The 20,432-nt window shown below is 34.0% G+C and overlaps 1 protein-coding gene across 5 annotated transcripts in view; it reads right to left on the reverse strand.

The window, feature by feature from the left end:
- Window positions 1-669: 669 nt before the first annotated feature.
- Window positions 670-20,432, reverse strand: part of LOC140439094 (dynein regulatory complex protein 1 homolog) — a 65,433-nt gene continuing 45,670 nt past the window's right edge. For 2 of the 5 annotated variants that reach the window (XM_072528772.1, XM_072528776.1), the window contains 2 exons: window positions 20,176-20,418; window positions 17,288-17,653 (listed from right to left, as the gene is read on the reverse strand). In XM_072528772.1, coding sequence (XP_072384873.1) covers window positions 17,300-17,653; window positions 20,176-20,418 — 597 coding nt within the window. In that variant the 3' untranslated portion in view covers window positions 17,288-17,299. Of the gene's footprint in view, window positions 957-1,449; window positions 1,579-2,720; window positions 2,941-5,873; window positions 6,131-9,308; window positions 9,704-10,816; window positions 11,016-14,929; window positions 15,035-17,287; window positions 17,654-20,175; window positions 20,419-20,432 lie in introns of those variants that run through there. The other 3 variants (XM_072528774.1, XM_072528775.1, XM_072528773.1) reach the window with 3 other exon arrangements.

The following is a 20,432-nucleotide window of genomic DNA, read 5'->3' on the forward strand; positions in this document are numbered from 1 at the left end:
CGACATGTTTTGAGTCGAAATCTCAAATAGAATCAGGACCCTGTAGGCGCCATTCACGTGATTCAAATGTGCTATTATTGTTCTGGTACTTGCTTTGGAATTCAAAATAGTGCAAAAAGGATTACTCTTATATTCTCGGAAATAAGGAACGTACGAAAGAATGTAGTATTTCACTCACAAAAAATATATGTCGTTCATTGGGAGGCTTCAGAATGCAATAAAATGTAAAACTAAGAACTTTTTATGAAATTAAAGAGGCGATTCATTTTAAATACTAGACGTAATAATTGACATCTTTTGACACATCGTTTATTATTTACAACTGTCAAGAAATTCCAGCAGATATACTATCAGATAAAATGCTACACGCGATACTTGTTTATGGAGGTATTTTAGAAACATCTATAAAATAAAACATCAACGTTTATCTCACTGATTTGAAACATCATTCTTGGCTAATCGATTGAGTAGGCTTACCGAATTACGGCAAAAAACCATATAAAACTTGACAATTTTGAAAAACAAACGATTGCTTTTAGGGAATCAACAACAGGAGTGAGTTACTGAGCAAGGGGAAGAAATTGGTTAACAATAATGGATAGAAACCATTCAAGAAGACAAAGGGAAACTATATCAAAGAATGAATGAAATACGACGCAATATTTGTAATTTTTATTCATTTTCTAAATGTGAATTGGTAGATACGGAATCCATTGTTTCGATCTCGTTTTGGGATATTGCTGGAGGATTATTCGCAGCAACTCTGTTGTCAGTTTCTTCTTCTAAAGAGTCTTGGTTGTCAGTAGAAAGTCCTTGCGAATCTTCTGGAAGTGAACTCATATCCATGGACGATATAGCTGGTTCTGCTTCGGCGTAATCTCCAGATTCATCGCTTGATTCAGACGAAGCTTCTTCTCCCTCGTCCACTTCTACCGAAAGTAGAGATGAGTGAACACCTGCAGAATAATGATAGTTACGTGTGTGCTATAACCATCGAGCAAAAAGACAAAAGAGGGAATGTAAAGGTAGTGGGGGCAAAAATATTGTTAGACAGGAAGTGCCATCTTGAGAGGCCAAATTAAACAAGGAAAGAGAGTCTTTCCTTGTTTAAGAAATCAAATTTAGTTGGGTTATGTTATTATTTGTCCCAACTGTCACATGAAATCTTATTTATATTGAAGTTTTTTAACAATTGTTTCACATTTTAGACTGTTATCGTTAATATTTAATTAAATTTTTCTCGTCTAAGACACATTCTGAAAACTATTTTATAGCTACTGTTAATAAGTGTCGGAAAATTTAAATTTGGCGCATTCGCATTTCCGGATATGTCCGCCATCAGAGGCCACTTTTTTGGTCGTCTTTTCATAACGATTAGATTCCCTCTTTTGTCTTTTTGCTCGATGGCTATAACTAAAGATGGAAGACAAACTTAAACCGAATATTTACCTAATCCGTCACCTTGACAATAAAAATGTGGTTCGTCTAAATCGCTTGTAGGTAGAAAATTTTCTCTTACTTGATTGTTCAGAATATCAAGCATCCAATTGGGAAAACCATTCGTATTCTGTCCTAAATCTAAAAACAAGTTTAAAAATGTAGATCTTAGAATCTTATACTTTTATTGTAACTCGCAGTCAACTTTGACCAATCATAACTCCAGAACTATTCGGCCGATCATCTAATTTTTTCTTTCTTTTAAAGCGTCATTCGACGCACTTTTAATATCCATTTCGAAAATTAAAATCGATCAACAATTGATGAAGTTAAAGCTAAACTTTAAACAATTTTTAAAAATTCGGACGGATTTTAATATTTTAAAATGGGTTTGAAATCTTGAATGATTTTGTATATGCAAAAAAAGTTTCAAGTATATAAAAGTTTTAGTTTTTGACCCGCATAATTTTGAAAATTATTCATTTAGAAAAAAATTGGATTGCAAATTTATTTTGCAAAAACTGTTAAATCGATTTTAATAAAATTTTGTGTGACGATTAAGTTTTCTCAGAATGTGAAGGTCCCAAATTTGATTTGAGTCTGGAAGATAAATTCACAAAAAAACATTTTTTTTAAGTATTTTTTTATATTTTTAGTATTTTTCCAATAATAATAATAAATCTTAAAACATGAAACTAATATTGTCTTATGTAAAATTTAATTGTAAAGCTTTTATATCAATATCAAATTATTCTTAAACTAATAGTTCTTGGGATTTATTCGGAAAAGGAGGAAAAATATGGAACTTTTTAGATATTTTTCATATTTTGATTAATAAAAAGTTAGGCCCGCATTTGCATTTTACAACTCACTTATAGTGAAATTATCATTTGTAGTGATATTTTGGAGCGATTTATGCAAAATACTGCGATTATATGTTTCACAATCAAAAATTGTGATTTTAAACATATACCGCCTGGACTAGATGGTCATTTTCTAAACATAACAAGCGAGGAACAAAAGTTTTCTTGCAAAAGTGTAAAAAATGAATAGAAGAGAAAAAGATACTGCCCACTTAGAAATCATTAAGTAAAAAGAACGGATAATGGTAACATTATGAAAATCTGTGGTAGAATCTTAATAGAGATGTATATAATAACAGGACTTCTACAAAAAGTAAATACGAATGATGTAAAAGAGAAAATATACCGTGAATCGCTTATCGTACACTTTACCACAGGTTATAATAATAAATTGGAATGATTGTTTTTACTACTTCTTACCAAGCGTTTCCAACGGATCAAGAAGAAGAGGAACAACAACTATTAAATCATCAAAACTCAAATAATTCGTACCCATTGAGTATTCTGAATGTTGCGCATTTTCTTCAGGAATCGAAACATCGGTGTCAAATGCTGTTAAGTCTATTGTGGAATTCGGATCTGCAACTGCCTCTGTGCTTGATTGTTCTACCGAATTTGTCACACTTCCCTGCAAATCAGTCTTAAGTAAACAAAATCTAATGAATAAATGTAATTTTTGAAAAATTTTGTTGGACTTTTGTACAGGGTGGTCCAATAAGCCGATATCAGAAACTATTCATGTTATAACTTTAGGAGAAAAAATTCCTTAGTAAAAGTGGCCAAGAGAAATCGCTGGAAATAACTTTCAAGTTTCTGGGTTAACCGCTAGGGGGCGTAACCTGTGAAGAAAACTTTGAAAACCAGTTTTTTGGGAAATATGCCCAATTATACCAAGTGTTAAATAAGTAAACTAGAAAGAGACCTAAATTCTGCATAAAGTTGTTCAAGTACTTTTTTTTTATTTTGTCAAACAAAGGGTGGGGGAGAGTGGGAAAGTATTTGTGGATAAATACCTATTACTTTGGTTTGGATCAACCGATTTTAACGAAATTAGTGTCATTAGAAAGAATGTCGAAGATTTAATTTACATCTACTATAAAACAATTGCATTTAGTTTTAATTGTCATAGGTAGAGAGTACTTTCGAATAGAAAAAATTAAAATTTGTTTTTCTTTAAAATGTTTAATAGAAACACCTATTTATTGTAAATTATAATGGAACTGGATTAAATTCGTAACAAAATGGCGCAAACCGCATGTTGATAGCTTTTGTCGAACTCGAGATATGAATAAAAACGCATAAACATAAGTAATTACACTAAGTCCTTCAATCTTCCCCACAGATAAAAGTCCAGACATGTTAAGTCTGGAGATCTAGCTGGCCATGAAAATATACTTCACCTTCCAATCCATTTATTTGGATAACTTGCCTATAAATAATCTCGAACTCGTCTGTAAAAGTGCGCAGGACACCCGTCATGTTGTAATATCATATCTCTTCTTGTTTGTAAGGAAATATCTTCCAATAAAACAGGCAACTGATTTTCCAGAAAATCCAAATATGTTTCACCATTTAAAGTTCTATCAAATAAATATGGACCCACGATCTTTCCATCAACTATACCACACCAAACATTAAGACTCCATCTACCTTGAACCTGCACCTCGTGTATCCAGTGCGGATTTTCTTCAGCCCAATAATGCATATTATGCAGATTAACACCACTCGCACTATTAAACGTAGCATCGTCTGTCCACAAAATCTTTGACATGATATGCGGTTGTTCTTCTAGCAGACCTAACATCCAATTGCAGTAATCCAGCCTTGCATCAAAATCTCTCTCATGTAAAGCTTGGTGGAGAACTACATGATAAGGATGCAGTCTAAAAAACAGAACAACAAATATTGGTGAAAAAGAAACCACTATAAAAAAATCTTGAAAAATCCACAATTGGTTCACAAGATAAATCGTGCATAAGTATTTTTAAGAAACGGATAAAAGAATAAAAGCGTCCTGTTGCCGTTTTTTCGGAATATTAAAATAACAGTTGAATCTAAAGTTTAAAGGGAATTCCATGTTTCTGACCTAAACTTTCACTTTATAATATGAAAAACCAACCTGTGATGTTTTAAAATCCTTAGAACAGTAGTTTTGGGTATGTTTAATTCTTTAGAGATTTGCCGACTACTTATATGTGGATTCTGTTGAATTAAAGCAAGAACATTGATTGAATTATTTTCGGTCATACCTCTACTACGTCGTTTAAAACAAGGACGATGAAAACTACCAGTTTCTCTTAATCTTCTTGCCTTTCTTTCAAATACTTCTTTGCCATAATGTCTCCTGTCAGGATATCTTACAGAATATATACCTACGTGAGGCAATAGCTGCATTTTGGTGACATTCGAAATAAACTCCGATCATATCATACAATTCTGCATTTGATATATTCATCACGAATTATTAGTACTGATAATTAATTACTAATATTACCAATATTAATATCTATTGAAAAAAGTGCACTCTTCAATTCGAATTATAATATAACACTTCTTAACAATGTTTTGACTCCTGTCAATAAATAAACAATATGAACTCCCCGTCAAATTCATTGTCGTAGCCTACTTAGTTTCGAAAACACTATTTTTAATCATATGAAATAACATTGGTCAAATAGGTATCAACATTAAGATTCTTCTGCTATAAAAAAATTTGAAAATACCTACTGACTTATTTTTTAATTTAATTTATAATACAGGGTGGGTAAATACTATACTTACTTATGTTTATGCGTTTTTATTCATATCTCGAGTTCGACAAAAGCTATTAACATGCGGTTTGCGAATTTTGTTACGAATTTAATCCAGTTCCATGATAATTTACAATAGATAGGTGTTACCATTAAACATTTTTAAGAAAAACAAATTTTAATTTTTTCTATCCGAAAGTACCCTCTACCTATGACAATTAAAACTAAATGCAATTGTTTTATAGTAGATGTAAATTAAATCTTCCACATTCTTTCTAATGACACTAATTTCGTTAAAATCGGTTGATCCAAACCAAAGTTATAGGAATTTATCCACAAATACTTTCCCACTCTCCCCCACCCTTTATTTGAAAAAATAAAAAAAAGTACTTGAACAACTTAGTGCAGAATTTGTGCCTCTTTCTAGTTTACTTATTTAACACTTGGTATAATTGGACATATTTCCCAAAAAACTGGTTTTCAAAGTTTTCTTCACAGGTTACGCCTCCTAGCGGTTAACCCAGAAACTTGAAAGTTATTTCCAGCGATTTCTCTTGGCCACTTTTACTAAGGAATTTTTTCTCCTAAAGTTATAACATGAATAGTTTCTGATATATAGCCGAGAGATCGGCTTATTGGACCACCCGGTATATTTTTATTTTAGGAATAACTAATTTATGACCGGATTTATAAAACTTTTCTAATTTAGATATAATTAGGCGTTTCCAACGGTAATAGTCACTGAAAACGAAAACACACTCTTGTTAAATGGATTTATGAACGCTAATTTTTTAATTAATGGGAACATAGACATGTTACTTACTTCACTTACTGCATCTTCATAATATTCGTCACAGTAACACTGAGAAATAATGTCTGAATCGTTTTTATCAATAACATTGTCTTCTAAACGTGCGCTTTCTTCTTGAATGTCAGCAAATTCATCAGACGTCGATATTACCGAAGATACTAAAGACGTTATTGGCTGAGAAGTTGTTGAGGGTTTTGACGGCACTTGAAGATTTAAGTTAATTATGTTGTTCTCTATGATAAATTTGCTTGGAGAAATACCATTGATATCTGTAAATAGTTGTGTTATAAATTTGAGTAATAAATAGAGTATTTAGTGTTGTGGATTCACATATCCACTACCAAGAAATAAAACAGAAAGACGGTTTTAGATTTAATTTCAATGCAGGGTACCTGCCATCTGCCTTTACCTTTTTTACGAATGCAAATTGTAAATTCCCTTGTCGACTAACTCATCAATCAGTCTGCATTGCAATTTGTAGAAAGAGCAGTGGTAAAAATTTGAATTTAGTTTCGTAAAGTACGAAATCTTAGGATTTCTAATGTTGTTATTAGATGGCGTTGTATCGTCAGTAAATAACTTTTTACTAAATAAATTTTTATAATTATTGTACTATGACAACAGAAATTTGATTTCAATTCAGAGCTTCTGCATATGACGCTCTGATGATACCTAATAAGGTTCAAATACATATAAGCGGATGGCAGATGCCTTGCATTGAAATTAAATCTAAAACCGCCTTTGTGTCTTATAACGATCTTCACAAGAAAGGGACGGAGATAAATATAATATTAAAATTTCTATTCCTCGATCGTTATTTCAGTTTAAACTCAGCAAACGCATGGAGTGAACACAAACTAGTACTAGCAAAAATAGGAATGAAAATAACAACAAAACATTTTCTGCAGGAAATCACCGAGGAAAAATTCAATGTAAAATCACTGTGGAACGACTCTACAAGAGAAATGTACCAAAGAAGGCTAGAACAGAAGACCCAGCTGAAACAAATAGAAGATATCGAAGATATAAATGCGAGCCAAATCACAGAAAAGGCCATCGAGTACAATAAACCAGCATATCTGTTTTATAGACCTGACAAAGGCTTTCGATCGCATCCAAGCCGAAGACGTCTTACACCTACTGTATACAAGAAACATACCAATCAATATTATAAAAACCATCGAAAACATCTACTTCCATAATTGAATACAGGCAAAGATAAATGGAAAACTAACACAGTGTATACCAGTACAAAGCGGAGTCAGACAGGGTGACTCGTTAAGCCCACTTACCCTAAATATAATAATGGACGAAATAATACAAGCAGTACCTACGTAAAGGTCATGGTTATAGAATTGGGAACAGAGAAATCCAAATATTATGTTATGTAGACGACACTGCATTAATCGCCGAGACAGAAGACGAGCTCCAAAGATTACCACACATTTTTAATACAACAGCCAAGAAATAAAGTATGATAATATCAGCAGAAAAAACCAAATATGTGATAACATCTAAATACCCACTACGATGTAAAATCGAAATTGATGGGAAAATAATAAAGCAGGAAGCAAAGTTTAGATATCTGGGAATAGATGTAACTAGTTACGGAGATGTTGAAGAAATATGACAACAAAGCTTAAAAGCAAGTAAAGCTGCGGGATCTCTTAATGACACAATCTGGAAGAACAAATATATGCGACAAGACACAAAAACAAGAATCTATAAAGCAGCAATTAGACCTATATTAACATACACGGCGGAGACAAGACCTGATACATCTAAAACGAGACGACTACAAGAAACAACAGAGATGAAAATCTTCTTCTGGTTCCTATCCGTTTCGGATGTTGGAAATCATATTGGCAATCATGACCTTGCTCGCTGCGGCTCGAAACAGCTCCGTTGAGGTTTTCTTAAACCATGTTCTTAAATTCCGCAGCCATGATATTCTCCTTCTACCGGGTCCTCGCTTACTTTTGACCTTGCAATATAGACTGCAGCAGGGAGTAGCGGTGCTGATTTCTCATAACGTGTCCCAGATATTGCAATTTTATGCGTTTGATCGTAAACACAATCTCTGGTTCCTTCTTCATTTTTTCTAGAACTTCCTTGTTCGTGATCCTTGCTGTCCATGATATTCTCAGCATTCTTCTATAAAGCCACATCTCAAATACTTCAAGTTTTTTAATAGTGGTGTCTGTAAACGTCCATGCCTCCGCCCCGTACAATAACACAGTGAAAACATAGCATCTCAAATGTCTCATTTTTGTATCTAGGGATATGTTGTGACTTTTGAAGATGGCGCTCATTTTGTTAAAGACCGCTCTTGCCTTTCCTATGCTGCACTTTATTTCCTGTACATTGCTCCACTGTTCGTTTATAATAGTTCCCAGGTAGGAATACTGTTTTACTCGCTCTATCTGCGTCCCATTAATGTATAGATGAGCCCCATTTATATTCTCCTTGCTGATAATCATTTGTTTCGTTTTGTGGGTATTAATGTTTAGTCCATACTGTTGACTGTACTCGTTTATTCTGTCCATTAGCCTCTGAAGTCCCTCTAAACTATCTACTATCACCATGGTGTTGTCGGCATATCTAACATTGTTTACTCTTTCACCATTTAGAAGGATGCCTTCGTCTATTCCGTAAAGAGCCTCGTTAAAAATTTTCTCTGAGTACATATTAAATATCAACGGCGATAGGATACATCCCTGTCTAACTCCATAACTTAATTTTCATGTATGCGGTCTGATTCCAGTAGAGTTCTGAAATTATTCTGAGGTCTTTGTCATCCAGGTCTGCTTCTTTTAAAATGTTTATCATCTTTTGATGTTGAACTCTGTCAAATGCCTTTTCATAGTCGATCAAGCACGCGTATACGTCGCAGTTAACGTCCCTGCATCTTTGAATCAGTACCTGTACTCAGAAAAGTGCTTCTCTGGTACCCACTGCGTTAATGAAGCCGAACTGTCTGTCCGATATTTGTTCCTCGCACTTCTTATAAATTCTTCCATGGATGACTCTAAGAAACAGTTTCAACATGTGGCTCATTAGGCTGATTGTTCGATATTTGAGATGAAAATACTTCGAAGAATATCAGGGAAAAGTCTGTTGGTTAGAGAGAGAAGCGAAAACATAAGAAGAGCATGTAATATAGAAGACATAAATGAATGGGTGACAAAACGGGAACAGGAGTGGAACGGACACATTAGTAGAATGGCAGAGGATAGGATAGTACGAATAGCACGAGATAAGTCACCAAATAGACGAAGAAGTATTGCCAGACCAAGAAAAAGATGGTGTGATAATTTAAACAATTGAGGAGGCTAATATTGAAAAAGACACAGGCTTTAAAGACTGCATACAAGAAGGAAGAAGATTGCTATTTCAGAAATTGCCATTAGATATAAATGAGCTACACTTATGAAAATTTCTACTTACTTGCATTTCCTCTAACATCAATGAGAGAATCAGTAATACCATTCACATCCAGATACTGCATTTGACTTTCGTCAACGTCTGGTATCAAACAATTGCCAGTAAGCATAGGCCCATTCGATGGACCATTGTCAAATACAATACTCCTGTCATCGTCCACATTTAGTACATTCAAAGTATTTTTTATAATGCAGTTGGTCAAAGATTTCATATCTTCTAACAGAGTTGGTTCATAGTTGCTATCTGAGGTAGGAATCTTCATTTTTCTCTTCTTTAGTGGAGGGAAAGTGGACGGGCCTGCTATGGGGTCGATTTCTTTAAAAAACATTTTACGAATCCTTTGGTGGAGTTTAAGGGCACGGCCAATGGTATTTTTTGTTGACTTGATATCACGAAACCTGTTAATTAGAAAATTAAAATTTATTATTAATTAATAAATTAATAAATTAAATTAAATTTTTAGCTGTTCACCTGGCGAATGAACAACGATTTTATTTCACGAAAGACAAGTGACTGCTCACTACTTCTAATTTGGACTGACATGAAGGCGTCTATTAAGGACGCTGAAGAGCAGATTCTAAAATCAATCAGTTGATAATGATTGTTATGATAATTTTTTGACTGTTCTAACAACCATTCAAATTTCGTCATTTTGTGTCATGTGGAACAATTTCACCCAATCATTTCAACATTAGACTGATAATTGCATTCAGTGCAATTTTCAATCCCTATGACAACACGATCGAGTTTGACAACTTCATCCAAATAAATAGATCAACTGCTGTTAGCGAATTAGCAAAAAGTGGTGTAGAAGAACAACAATTGCTAAAAATTACTGGTCATGGCAATCAGAATTCTATAAAACCATACTTGAATCTCGATCAAGAACACCACAACAAGATTATAAATATTATGCGTGGTAATAGATCTTCTATAGTAGAGAACAGCAACGAATCTAATATTAACTTAAATTTTATTAATTGTACTTTCACTAACTGTACTTTAAATAAATAAATGTTTCGTTATGTTGAGTTATGATTTTTTTTTTTTCGAAAAATTATCCGCCGAATATCCTTCGGACATTGATGAATGCCTCATAATTTCATGACAAATTTCTCAAGCTCGTTGCTTGGTAACAGCACTCAGCCTTCGGCTTTGTGCTGTTACCAAGGAACGAGCTTTCGATTGTCATGAAATTATCTCGTCTGTTATCAATGTCCTAGGGATATTACTACTGATAATTATTGCATGATTACAAACATAAAACATAATGCTGGAAGACTCAAAATGCTCTAACTAGCAACTAAAGTAAGCTGGTAAATATTTGAATAAGCTAGAATAGAAGCCTTACCTGCCTGCTGGAGAACACAATGGGAATGGTAAACAGAAAAGTGCAAAATATGAAATAGTTAACTACAGAAATCAGAATTCGTGACATATATTAGGATGTAAAGAAAAAATTATTTCAAGCATTCAAAAATGTTTAATTTACTAAAATTATAAATATTTACCTGTCTAATTCATTAATTCTAAAATCCAATTTTTCATTATCTACATTGTTTGGTACACTTGAAAATGAGTGTGTTTCGAAGTGTAAAGCTTTCTTCAAATGCAGTTTGTTATCTTGATCGGATGGTATAGAAGAACTTATTGTATCATCAAATATGTCCGTTTCTTCTTCATATTCCCATTTATTTTGACACTCTTCAGCTACGAAAATTAATCTTAATTTTGATTTTGCATTAAAAAAATATGTGATGAAAATATCAATTTAGCTGTGCAGCAAACTAGAATATCTAGGAATAATCTTAGGAAAGTACATGGCAGAAGAAATAGTGAAAGAAGAAGAACCTCTTGGCTAAAGAATCTTATAGTATTACCCAATTAACAAACCAGAATAATTGTGAACGTGACGCGTAGATCTTTCGAGGCGACAGACTCAGTAAAACACAGGTTGAAATAAAAATAAATCTATTAATTCTAACGTATGTACAAAAATAAAAATAAAATATATTCTATATCCCCGCCTGGATCCCGCGAGAGTGAATTCCCCGACGGACGTCTGTAAAAGAAAAATTATTATTACTAACAGAAAATGAAATACGCGAATTCGATCGCAGTACGGTAACGTTCAATCCACTATACCCACGAGTTCTGCTTGATTAAGGACAGAACATAATCCTCACTGCGGAAGTCTTTCTGTCCGGGTTGGCTCGCACATTCAATGCACTAGCGAGCCAGGGAGCCTAGAGCGTTAGCCACAAGACTCTTTTAACTCCGCCAGCCGCTCGCTTTAAATAGCCGCTCCGGACCCCACCTCGTCGTCTTGTCGTGGAAATGGATGCGTGATTATCGACACCACGGTTCGAACTGTTGAACGGTGTTGCTGTAGGACGTTCAGCACATCGTTACAACATGACAGAGGGGTTGTAGTTGTGTCATTCATTGCCCATATTCCCAATAAAAATAGTAATTACACATATACATCCACAGCTACACTATGCTCAATCAGAAAATGAGTAGAGAGTCACACTACAACTGGCTCATCAAACATCGAGGTTTGTGATGCAGCTATTCCGCTCCCCAATCCTGAGGTGTAACACCATCGTAACCAGAGGATGCATGGTACAGAAAGGAAACCGTTACATTAAGCGATGCCCCAGAGAACTATCGAACTTTGGGTGATAATAACCTTGGCACGGTATGGGCGAACTGTTCCTGACTGACAGCATTTCGTTCCTACTGGTGGGAGTAAAATGGGCACGTAGACAAAAGGAAATAGAGATAAGAGAGAAGAGAACCCAGAAATGAGCAACTTTTTCACAAAGACTCCACGAATAAAATTATTAAGGGAACAAGCATATGGTTGTTCCTCATCATATTACAATTTATGGTAATTCACAGCGTTGTGCACATTGCAGAGGGTTGTTCCTCAACATATGCCAATTCATGCTAATTCACAGCGTTGTGCATATTGCAGCTCTAAAAAAGAGTTACATTTTTACTGTGAAAATTGTTACTTTGACTGTCCACTCAAGCCAAAAATGAAGAAAAAGAAAGAGAAATTTAGAGCTAAAAAGTAACAAGAAAAACTGTTTCCGGCTGTAGGCCAGAAAAGTGATATAAAAATATATAAAGTTATTTCTCTTGTCAATTTGGAGGTTACTATATTTTAGTACAAGTAGTTCAGGTTCAGTTTTAAAAGAAGTGAAGTTTTAAAAGCGATTTTCGATTGACGAAGTATTTAAATGACAATTGTGTTAAAACAGTTTCATTTTTAAGATTAAAGAATGCTATTGATCTACGCAAACTGTAATAAGTTGGATTCTGCACACTAATCTCAAGTGCAAAGTGGGTTGCATAAGAATGGCCAGCTCACGCCAGCTTCCGGAAGAGAAAGCGTGGTCAATAAAGATGTTCAAGATTAAAAATGTGGTTTTAATTACTTAGCATTATATATTTATATCATTAATTAATCAATTATCATAACATGGCGCAATGATAATCTGATACAGTGAACCTACAAACGCAATAAGAAGTACAAAATAAACAATTTTTATAAAAGTGTAAAGTAAATCAAAATGGAGATGTCAAAACAATCATGTCAGTGAGTGGAGATATGGCGTTAAATTGGAAGAAATTTAAAAATTTATTTCAACTGTATAGTATATCAACGGTGTGTAAAGAAAAATCACAGTAAATTCAGGCAGCAGTTTTTCTTCATTGCTTTAGGAAAAATGTCTTGGACTACTTTAAATTGAGCTTGAATTTAACAGCAGCAGAAAAACAAAAACAGTTATTATTTGTGGATTGAAAGATTAGGGAAAGAATTTATTCCACAGTAATTTATCAGTAGAGTAACAAATTCAATAGAAGAGAGCAGAAACCAAATGGAAGTTTTGATTCTTTTTTGGTGATTTAAGAAGACTATCTTCAGGTTATAATTTTGGTACATTAAAAGACAGGTTAATTAAAGATCGAATAGTAATAGGAATTGGCGACAAGAAAACAAAAGACAGGTTACTTAAAGAAACACATTGAACACTAGCAAAAACTATTGAAATATGTAAAGCAGCTGAACAAATGGAGGAATATCTCCGCCAGTTAATGGACAAAACAAACTATTTAGAGTTAATCGATGACATAAAAAAAGTGAATACAAATTGGATTCAGATGGCGCAAAATCGGATTAAAAGAAAAAGCATGCGAGAGGCTTATGTTCAGCAGTGGACGTTGAAGGTTAGATGATTATGATGATAATATTTTAATCATAAATTCAAAGCTATGTTAGGTTTGATTAGTCCATTATTGTCAATAATAAATAGGACCAAATTGAATTTAATCTTAAGAGAGAAGATATCATGAGTTGGCCTCTTCTAACTACACTCTAAAGTCAAGTGGGTTGTACAAGAATGGCCACCTCATGACAGCTTCTTGAAGAGATATGGTGAACAATAAAGACGTAATAGATTAAATGTGGTTTTAATTAATTAGCATAATTGATTAATGACCAGTAAAAAAACACCATTGATTAATGGTGGTAACTTTTCTGGAAGCAGGTTTCAGAAAAACACTTACAATTATTGTCATAAGTGGAATATTCGAAGTCATGTCCAAAGTTGAGAACAGAATTTGGAGTAAATAGGTACCCATTAACAAAGGAGAATATATTTTTCTAGGTATATATTTATAAATCCCTAAAGTTATACTAATTTATATTTCTACTTTTACATCTTTAATAAAATTTATTAGCAATTCTAAGGTTCCTCTATTAGCAGTTGCCAAAATGTGTGATAGACTTAACGGAAGCAAATATTTCATTTCAATAAGAGTTTTAATTAATTTATTAGATTTTTCTAAATATTTGCTGCATCCAAAGAAAATATGGTTAAGATCTCCGGTCAAGAACTTATATCACAACTGCAGGATGGTGCCGGTAATATGCCAAGCTTAAATAAATGCGACGGGAATCGACCATGATTCGTTTTTAAGCGAAATACACTTGCCGAGAAGAATTTGGTAGTCGAGTAATTGAATATGTATTAGGGTGGGAGTGGTATAGTGGAGTGTATCTGGAAATATGTATTTTACGAGTTTTCATCAATATTCTCCCATTGCTGTTCTCATTTCAGCCTTATTTTATTTTTTATTGAGTTAAATATATCTATTACTGTATAAATATTGCAAAAGACTCTATTCTGCACTGCTTCCTTAGCTAGAGTATCAGCTTTTTCATTCCCTGGTATACCTACATGGCCTCTAACCCAAATAAATGTTATATTTAAATTTACAATCATGTTTTTTAAACAACATAACATAGGACACTTCATTCCTTCAAATTTTGTATTTTTTCAGTCTAATGCAGATTTAGAATCTGTTAATACTACTCCTTCGAGTATGTTATTGGATGTTAACCAGGTATCAACTTTTATAATTGCAAAAAGCTCGGCAGTATAAATGCTACAAACAGGTGGTAATTTATATATCGTGAAATTTAATTTACACAAACGACTTTTCTGGAAGCAAGTTTCAGAAAAACAGTTAAATTCAGTTGTTAAAAGCTTTACATTAATCTAAAACATTACATATTTTGACTATAATATTGTTGTACTATATTAGGTTACCTTGTAGTTGTTGCGGAGTTTCCAATGGTAATGAATTGTTGGTGACTTCATTTAAACAATTTGCCTCTGTTAGTCCAGAAGGTTCGCCTAATTTCGCTTTTACATCTGTAAATAAAAATAGATGTAGAATGGAAAAAACCAAAGAACTAAGAATTTTTTCATTTACCCTTGAAATTAACAAAAACGTTTTTTTTTGCAATATAATCATTGAAATTATTGTTTCGCAATCATAGTAGCAACAAATATTATTTTTTTAGGGTAGATATATTGATGTACACATGTCTGAGGTTGGCGATAACATTGCTGACGGTGGGATTTTGATTGGAGGGTGGAGCGGACGATATTTTCTTTATTCGAGGTTTCCATGTAGAAGGTAACCGGATGCTATCATCTCTTTTATTGAGACCATTTGGTCTTTTTTCACTTTCTAAAAAAATTTCTAGAACCTCCAATTCCACCCAAACCACGTCACCATGGACGGTATAAATGAACCGTACGCTGTTCCCAGTAGCAGTAGTGCATTGATTGAAAGTTGTTTACGCGAATGATAGTTAAAAGAATGGAAACAAAATTTGAGACTTATCAACCAAAAGAACAAACAGGATTCCGAAAAAGTTACGGAACTCATGACTATCTACACTCAGATGCAAATATATATATATATATATATATATATATATATATATATATATATATATATATATATATATATATGGAAAAGGATAATGCGAGTGAATAATAAAAGTAAAAAGTAATGACATGTCTCGCAAAACAGAAAACCAAAAATGGTATATCGATGGAAGGCAACCGTATATACGTATTTCTGACTATTGGTCGTCTTCAGTACGGTGCAGCCAAGTTAATATGCTCCTTTTCTAACTTGGCTGCACCGTACTGAAGACGACCAATAGTCAGAAATACGTATATACGGTTGCCTTCCATCGATATACCATTTTTGGTTTTCTGTTTTGCGAGACATGCCATTACTTTTTACTTATATATATATATATATATATATATATATATATATATATATATATATATATATATATATATATATATATATATATATATATATATATTCGGATAAGTTTCCGCGGTCAGATAAATGAAAATTACTGAGTTCTCGGGAAGAACCGCGTTGAGAATTTAAAACTCGACGTTTCGGCACCCATTTTGGAGCCATTATCAAGAGTGATACGGTTCGGTTCGAGTTCGGGGTCTCAATCTGCCTACTCCCCTCACTCGAGACGTACCAGTATCGTGTTCTATATTGCACGAACTGTCTCTCGGCACTGAGGTCTCAATCTGCCTGAAAAAAAAAGACCAAATCCCCAATGAAGACCATGGTGTCTACGAGATATCTTGTTCCAGTTGCCCACGTACATACGTAGGACAGACAAACCGACGAATCCATAACCATATTTACGAACATTCTCTATCAGTCAAACATTCCGATACCACCTCAGCCCTAGCCCAACATCATATTCAGACAGGCCACAAAATAGATTTCGAAAAAGCAAAAACCATCGCTCCCATCCGCTCATTAAAAGCGAGAATCATTCGTGAAGCTATCGAAATCGAAAAACGGCCTAACAGCTTGAACACGCGCGATGACGCGAAACGATTGCCGGCAACATGGCGACCCCTGCTTCAGCGACCTCCCGCCCACACCGCTCAGGCCACGTCAGTTCAGACCACGTCAGCGCATACCGTACCCGCGCATACAGCGAGTATAAAAGCAGCCACACAGGGTAAGACCGGTTGTCACTCGACACTGAGTTCTGTGTTGTTCATTTTGATTTTGTGTACTCCATCTAACAAACCTTTGTGGATTAACAAAGGTTATCGAATAAATGTCGTGTAGTGTGCGTGCAAAACATCATCGACAAAACTTCGATCGAACTTCTATCGACCGTCCAAATTCGATGTGTGTGCGCCTAGCTTTAGTTATAAAAATAAAAAATTTTCAACAGATTGTAATATGTTACAATATCATCTAATTTAAAATATCTTGACGGTAAAAATTAAGATAATGCGAAATTACATTAATACGATTAATTGTAATTGAATAATCGCCTACTTTAACATTTATACAATTTGTCAAATATAGCAAGAAGTTTGAAATTTCCAATACAGAGCATCTATTATCCACTAGAAAGTGGTGACTGTATATTTACTTCTTGTCCCTTCTAATAGTGTCTCTCTTTTTGTTCTATGCAGACATGCAAAATCTCAATTTTCTTCTTATATTTGACAAATTGTACGACGATTTAGTTGCTTAAGCAATATTTTTCACCGCGTATATGTAAAAACGAAAGGTTAGGTTGTTTCGCAATAATAACAACAATGTTTAGTGCTTATTTTTTATTAGTTGCCAGTAGAAGGCGATATGGAATAGTGAGGTGTAATCTCGGGTTTTACGTAGCAAGGAGGTGGCTTCAACAACACTCCGTGGTCGATGTATTCCGCCAACAGCTTCTTCAGATCTTTGTTTCTCTTTCTCAACTTTAATACCTCTTCGCTAGTAGCTTTTCGCGCTTTTAAGACGTCGATATATTTCAAAAGGCCTTCGCGAAGACCGTCCCATACGCGGGTGTTATATTCATTGTAAGTGTTTTTCAAATGTGCCCAATATTTTTCTATATCTTTATCGTCCAGTAGTCTCGATATTGTGTGTCTTTTTCGTTCTAGTCTTTCGCCTACAGTTGGACTGGAGCCATTCTAAAAATATATAATATATGTTAGCATTACTAATAAAAAAAAGATATTACAGTAGGCGGTATAGTAAAATAATATAAATAAGTATAATTTGATAGTAAATTTAATTATTATATAAACTGAATAATAAGTTTAAAAATAATAATTGTATTTATATGAAATTATTTTAAAACAAAAAGTGTACTAAAAATTTAAACATATGATTCAATATTTTTATTAATTGTATCACATTTATGACCTTTAAATTTTGACAATCGTTGCGAATTTATTGACAAATATTCTTTTAATTTTTTACTTTTCATTTAATGTCTGTATTTTGTTAGTTATTTTTTTGCAGCTTTTATTTTAAACCTACTTAGAATAAATATATGATGACTGGAAACTAATTGATCGAGAGTAGTGAATCGATGTGAAGAACCGCTATTTCGTGACGCTACCCGTGACGAAGCCATCTTGTGGCGCTAGTTCCGGGACGACGCCATCTTGTGACACTAGTTCTATGACACTCGCCTGAGCATTTTACTATAGAGAAAAATATAATACAAAGCCAGTATAGAAGCATCGCTTCAAAAAAGTGAGGGTAAACTGGTGAAGGGAGGGGATCTTTATATGTCAAAGAGGTCGTTGAAAATCAGTCTGGTAAACCTAATTTCAAACATTTTTTCACGGGCACAAGAAAATGAAGCGCATATGGACATGCTGTAGATTGAGGTAGTAAATATAGAATTTCCAACGAAGAACGAGGAAAAGAAGGCTCCTGGTAATGACAACGTCCCCTCTATATGCCCAATCTATAAAAAAGGGGATAAACTTAAATGCGAAAATTACTGCGGCATTATCCTCTTGTGTACAGCGAACAAAATTTTTACTTAAATACTCAACAAACAACTCATCTGCCATCGTGCCCCATCCCTAAGGACGTTGGCCATCATCATGGCCCATTTGACTCTATCTGCAGCCGTTCTGAAAAGTTCTATTGACGTTTTCCCATTCCATTGTCTCAGATTCTTCAGCCAGGACGTGCGTCTTCTGCCCGGTCCCCCTTTTGCCTTTCACTTTCCCGTGTATGACCAGCCGCATCAGTTCCAACAATTAAATGAAAATATTGCTGGGGAATATCAAAACGTTTTTCGATAGGAAAGATCTACAGCTGACCAACTATTCACAGTGAAACAAATTCTAAACAAATCGAAGGAATAGGACATTAGGATATTGACTTAATATACTTATAGATTTCAAACAGAATACTCAGAGATCTCAAAACCTGCGACTCAAATTATAGACACTTCTTCTTCTTCCTCTTTATAAGCAATTCTGCTTGTTCATTGGCGGATTAATACCTCTATGGAAGGTTGTCACTACGTCGTCTGAGTAAAAGAGTGTTTTTATTTCTTTGTTTCCCATTCTGTATCCTCTTCCTTTGTTAACGCTTGGGGCTCAATGAATCCCCTTGTCTTATTCCGCTGACTATTTCTATAGATTCTGTAAGTTATCCATCTATTCTGACTTCCATTTTGTTGTTTTGGTAGATGTTTTTAATAGTTTTTATAATATCTAGGGGAAAATCTCTATTTTACAGAAGATGGATTACATCTTTGAGTCTTACTCTGTCAAACGCTTTCTTTAGGTCAATCAGACACAGAAATTCTGGTCTATTATATTCTAGTGGTTTCTCAGTAATTTAATTTATAACGAATATTGCATTTGTACACGATCTTCCACTACGAAAACCCTATCGCTCATCTGCTAAACTTATCCTCTGATTTATAACACTTGTAAAATTTTAGTTGTAGGTTTAAGGGCACTTATAGACACAATATATATTAAATATTGCATAGTTTTGTCCAAAAATACATTCGACTTCAATAGTCAAAGTCAATAGGCAATTTCAATAGTCAAAGGATTATAACAAGGAGACGAGCTGACGACGACACTATTTAACCTAACTCTCTCACATATATGATAAGACAGCTGAATATAGTAAGAGCTAACCTCCTAACAATAAATCAATACAGAATGCCGCCTATGCCGATGACATCAGATTATGTCTTATATGACACTATGTCTTACAAATACCTATTTCGGCAAAAAAGGTATATTCCGTCAACGATACCTCATATATTATACCATAGCTACTGAAAAAGTGAAAAACCTTTTACAAGATACGACATACAAAGCAGCGACAATTACTTAGACCATTTCATATTGGTATCTACAATAATAGTCGATTAGATAGCCAAGCGGGTCAGGCGACCGAATCGCATTTCACTTCAATGTAAATGATCTAGTGGTCCATGGTCGAGACCCTGGCTCTGGCGAGAAATATAAAAAGGCTAATGTAATAGTTTACAATTTTAAAGGAATCTGCTACTTAGAGTAGAAAACGCTGGTGTCTAATCATTTGTATCTGACACCATTCACTTTATTAAGAGTCATTTAAACTGATTTTTCTTCTTTTGAATAAAGATATTTCTATTATATTCTATTGTATTCTAGTCTATTCTATATAACATATAATATCTTACCTTCTTATGATAATTAGCCACGAAATCTTTCAGAGCCGAAATAACGTATACTGTACTCAATACGAGTGGATGACTATTTTTGCACAAAATCTGCCTTACACTTTCTTTTTTTCGCGCCCTTTTTCGAGCAGATTTTTTTACGTCTGCTTCTTTTTCGCAATCTTCGTCATCAAAACAAGAGAATTCTATGAACTCTAGTTTAAGAGATTTGTCATCTTCAAAAGTCGAGTCGTGTTTCACCACCTAAACAAATAAAA

The sequence above is a fragment of the Diabrotica undecimpunctata genome, chromosome 4 (genome assembly GCF_040954645.1).
Source record: "Diabrotica undecimpunctata isolate CICGRU chromosome 4, icDiaUnde3, whole genome shotgun sequence".
NCBI lineage: Eukaryota > Metazoa > Arthropoda > Insecta > Coleoptera > Chrysomelidae > Diabrotica > Diabrotica undecimpunctata.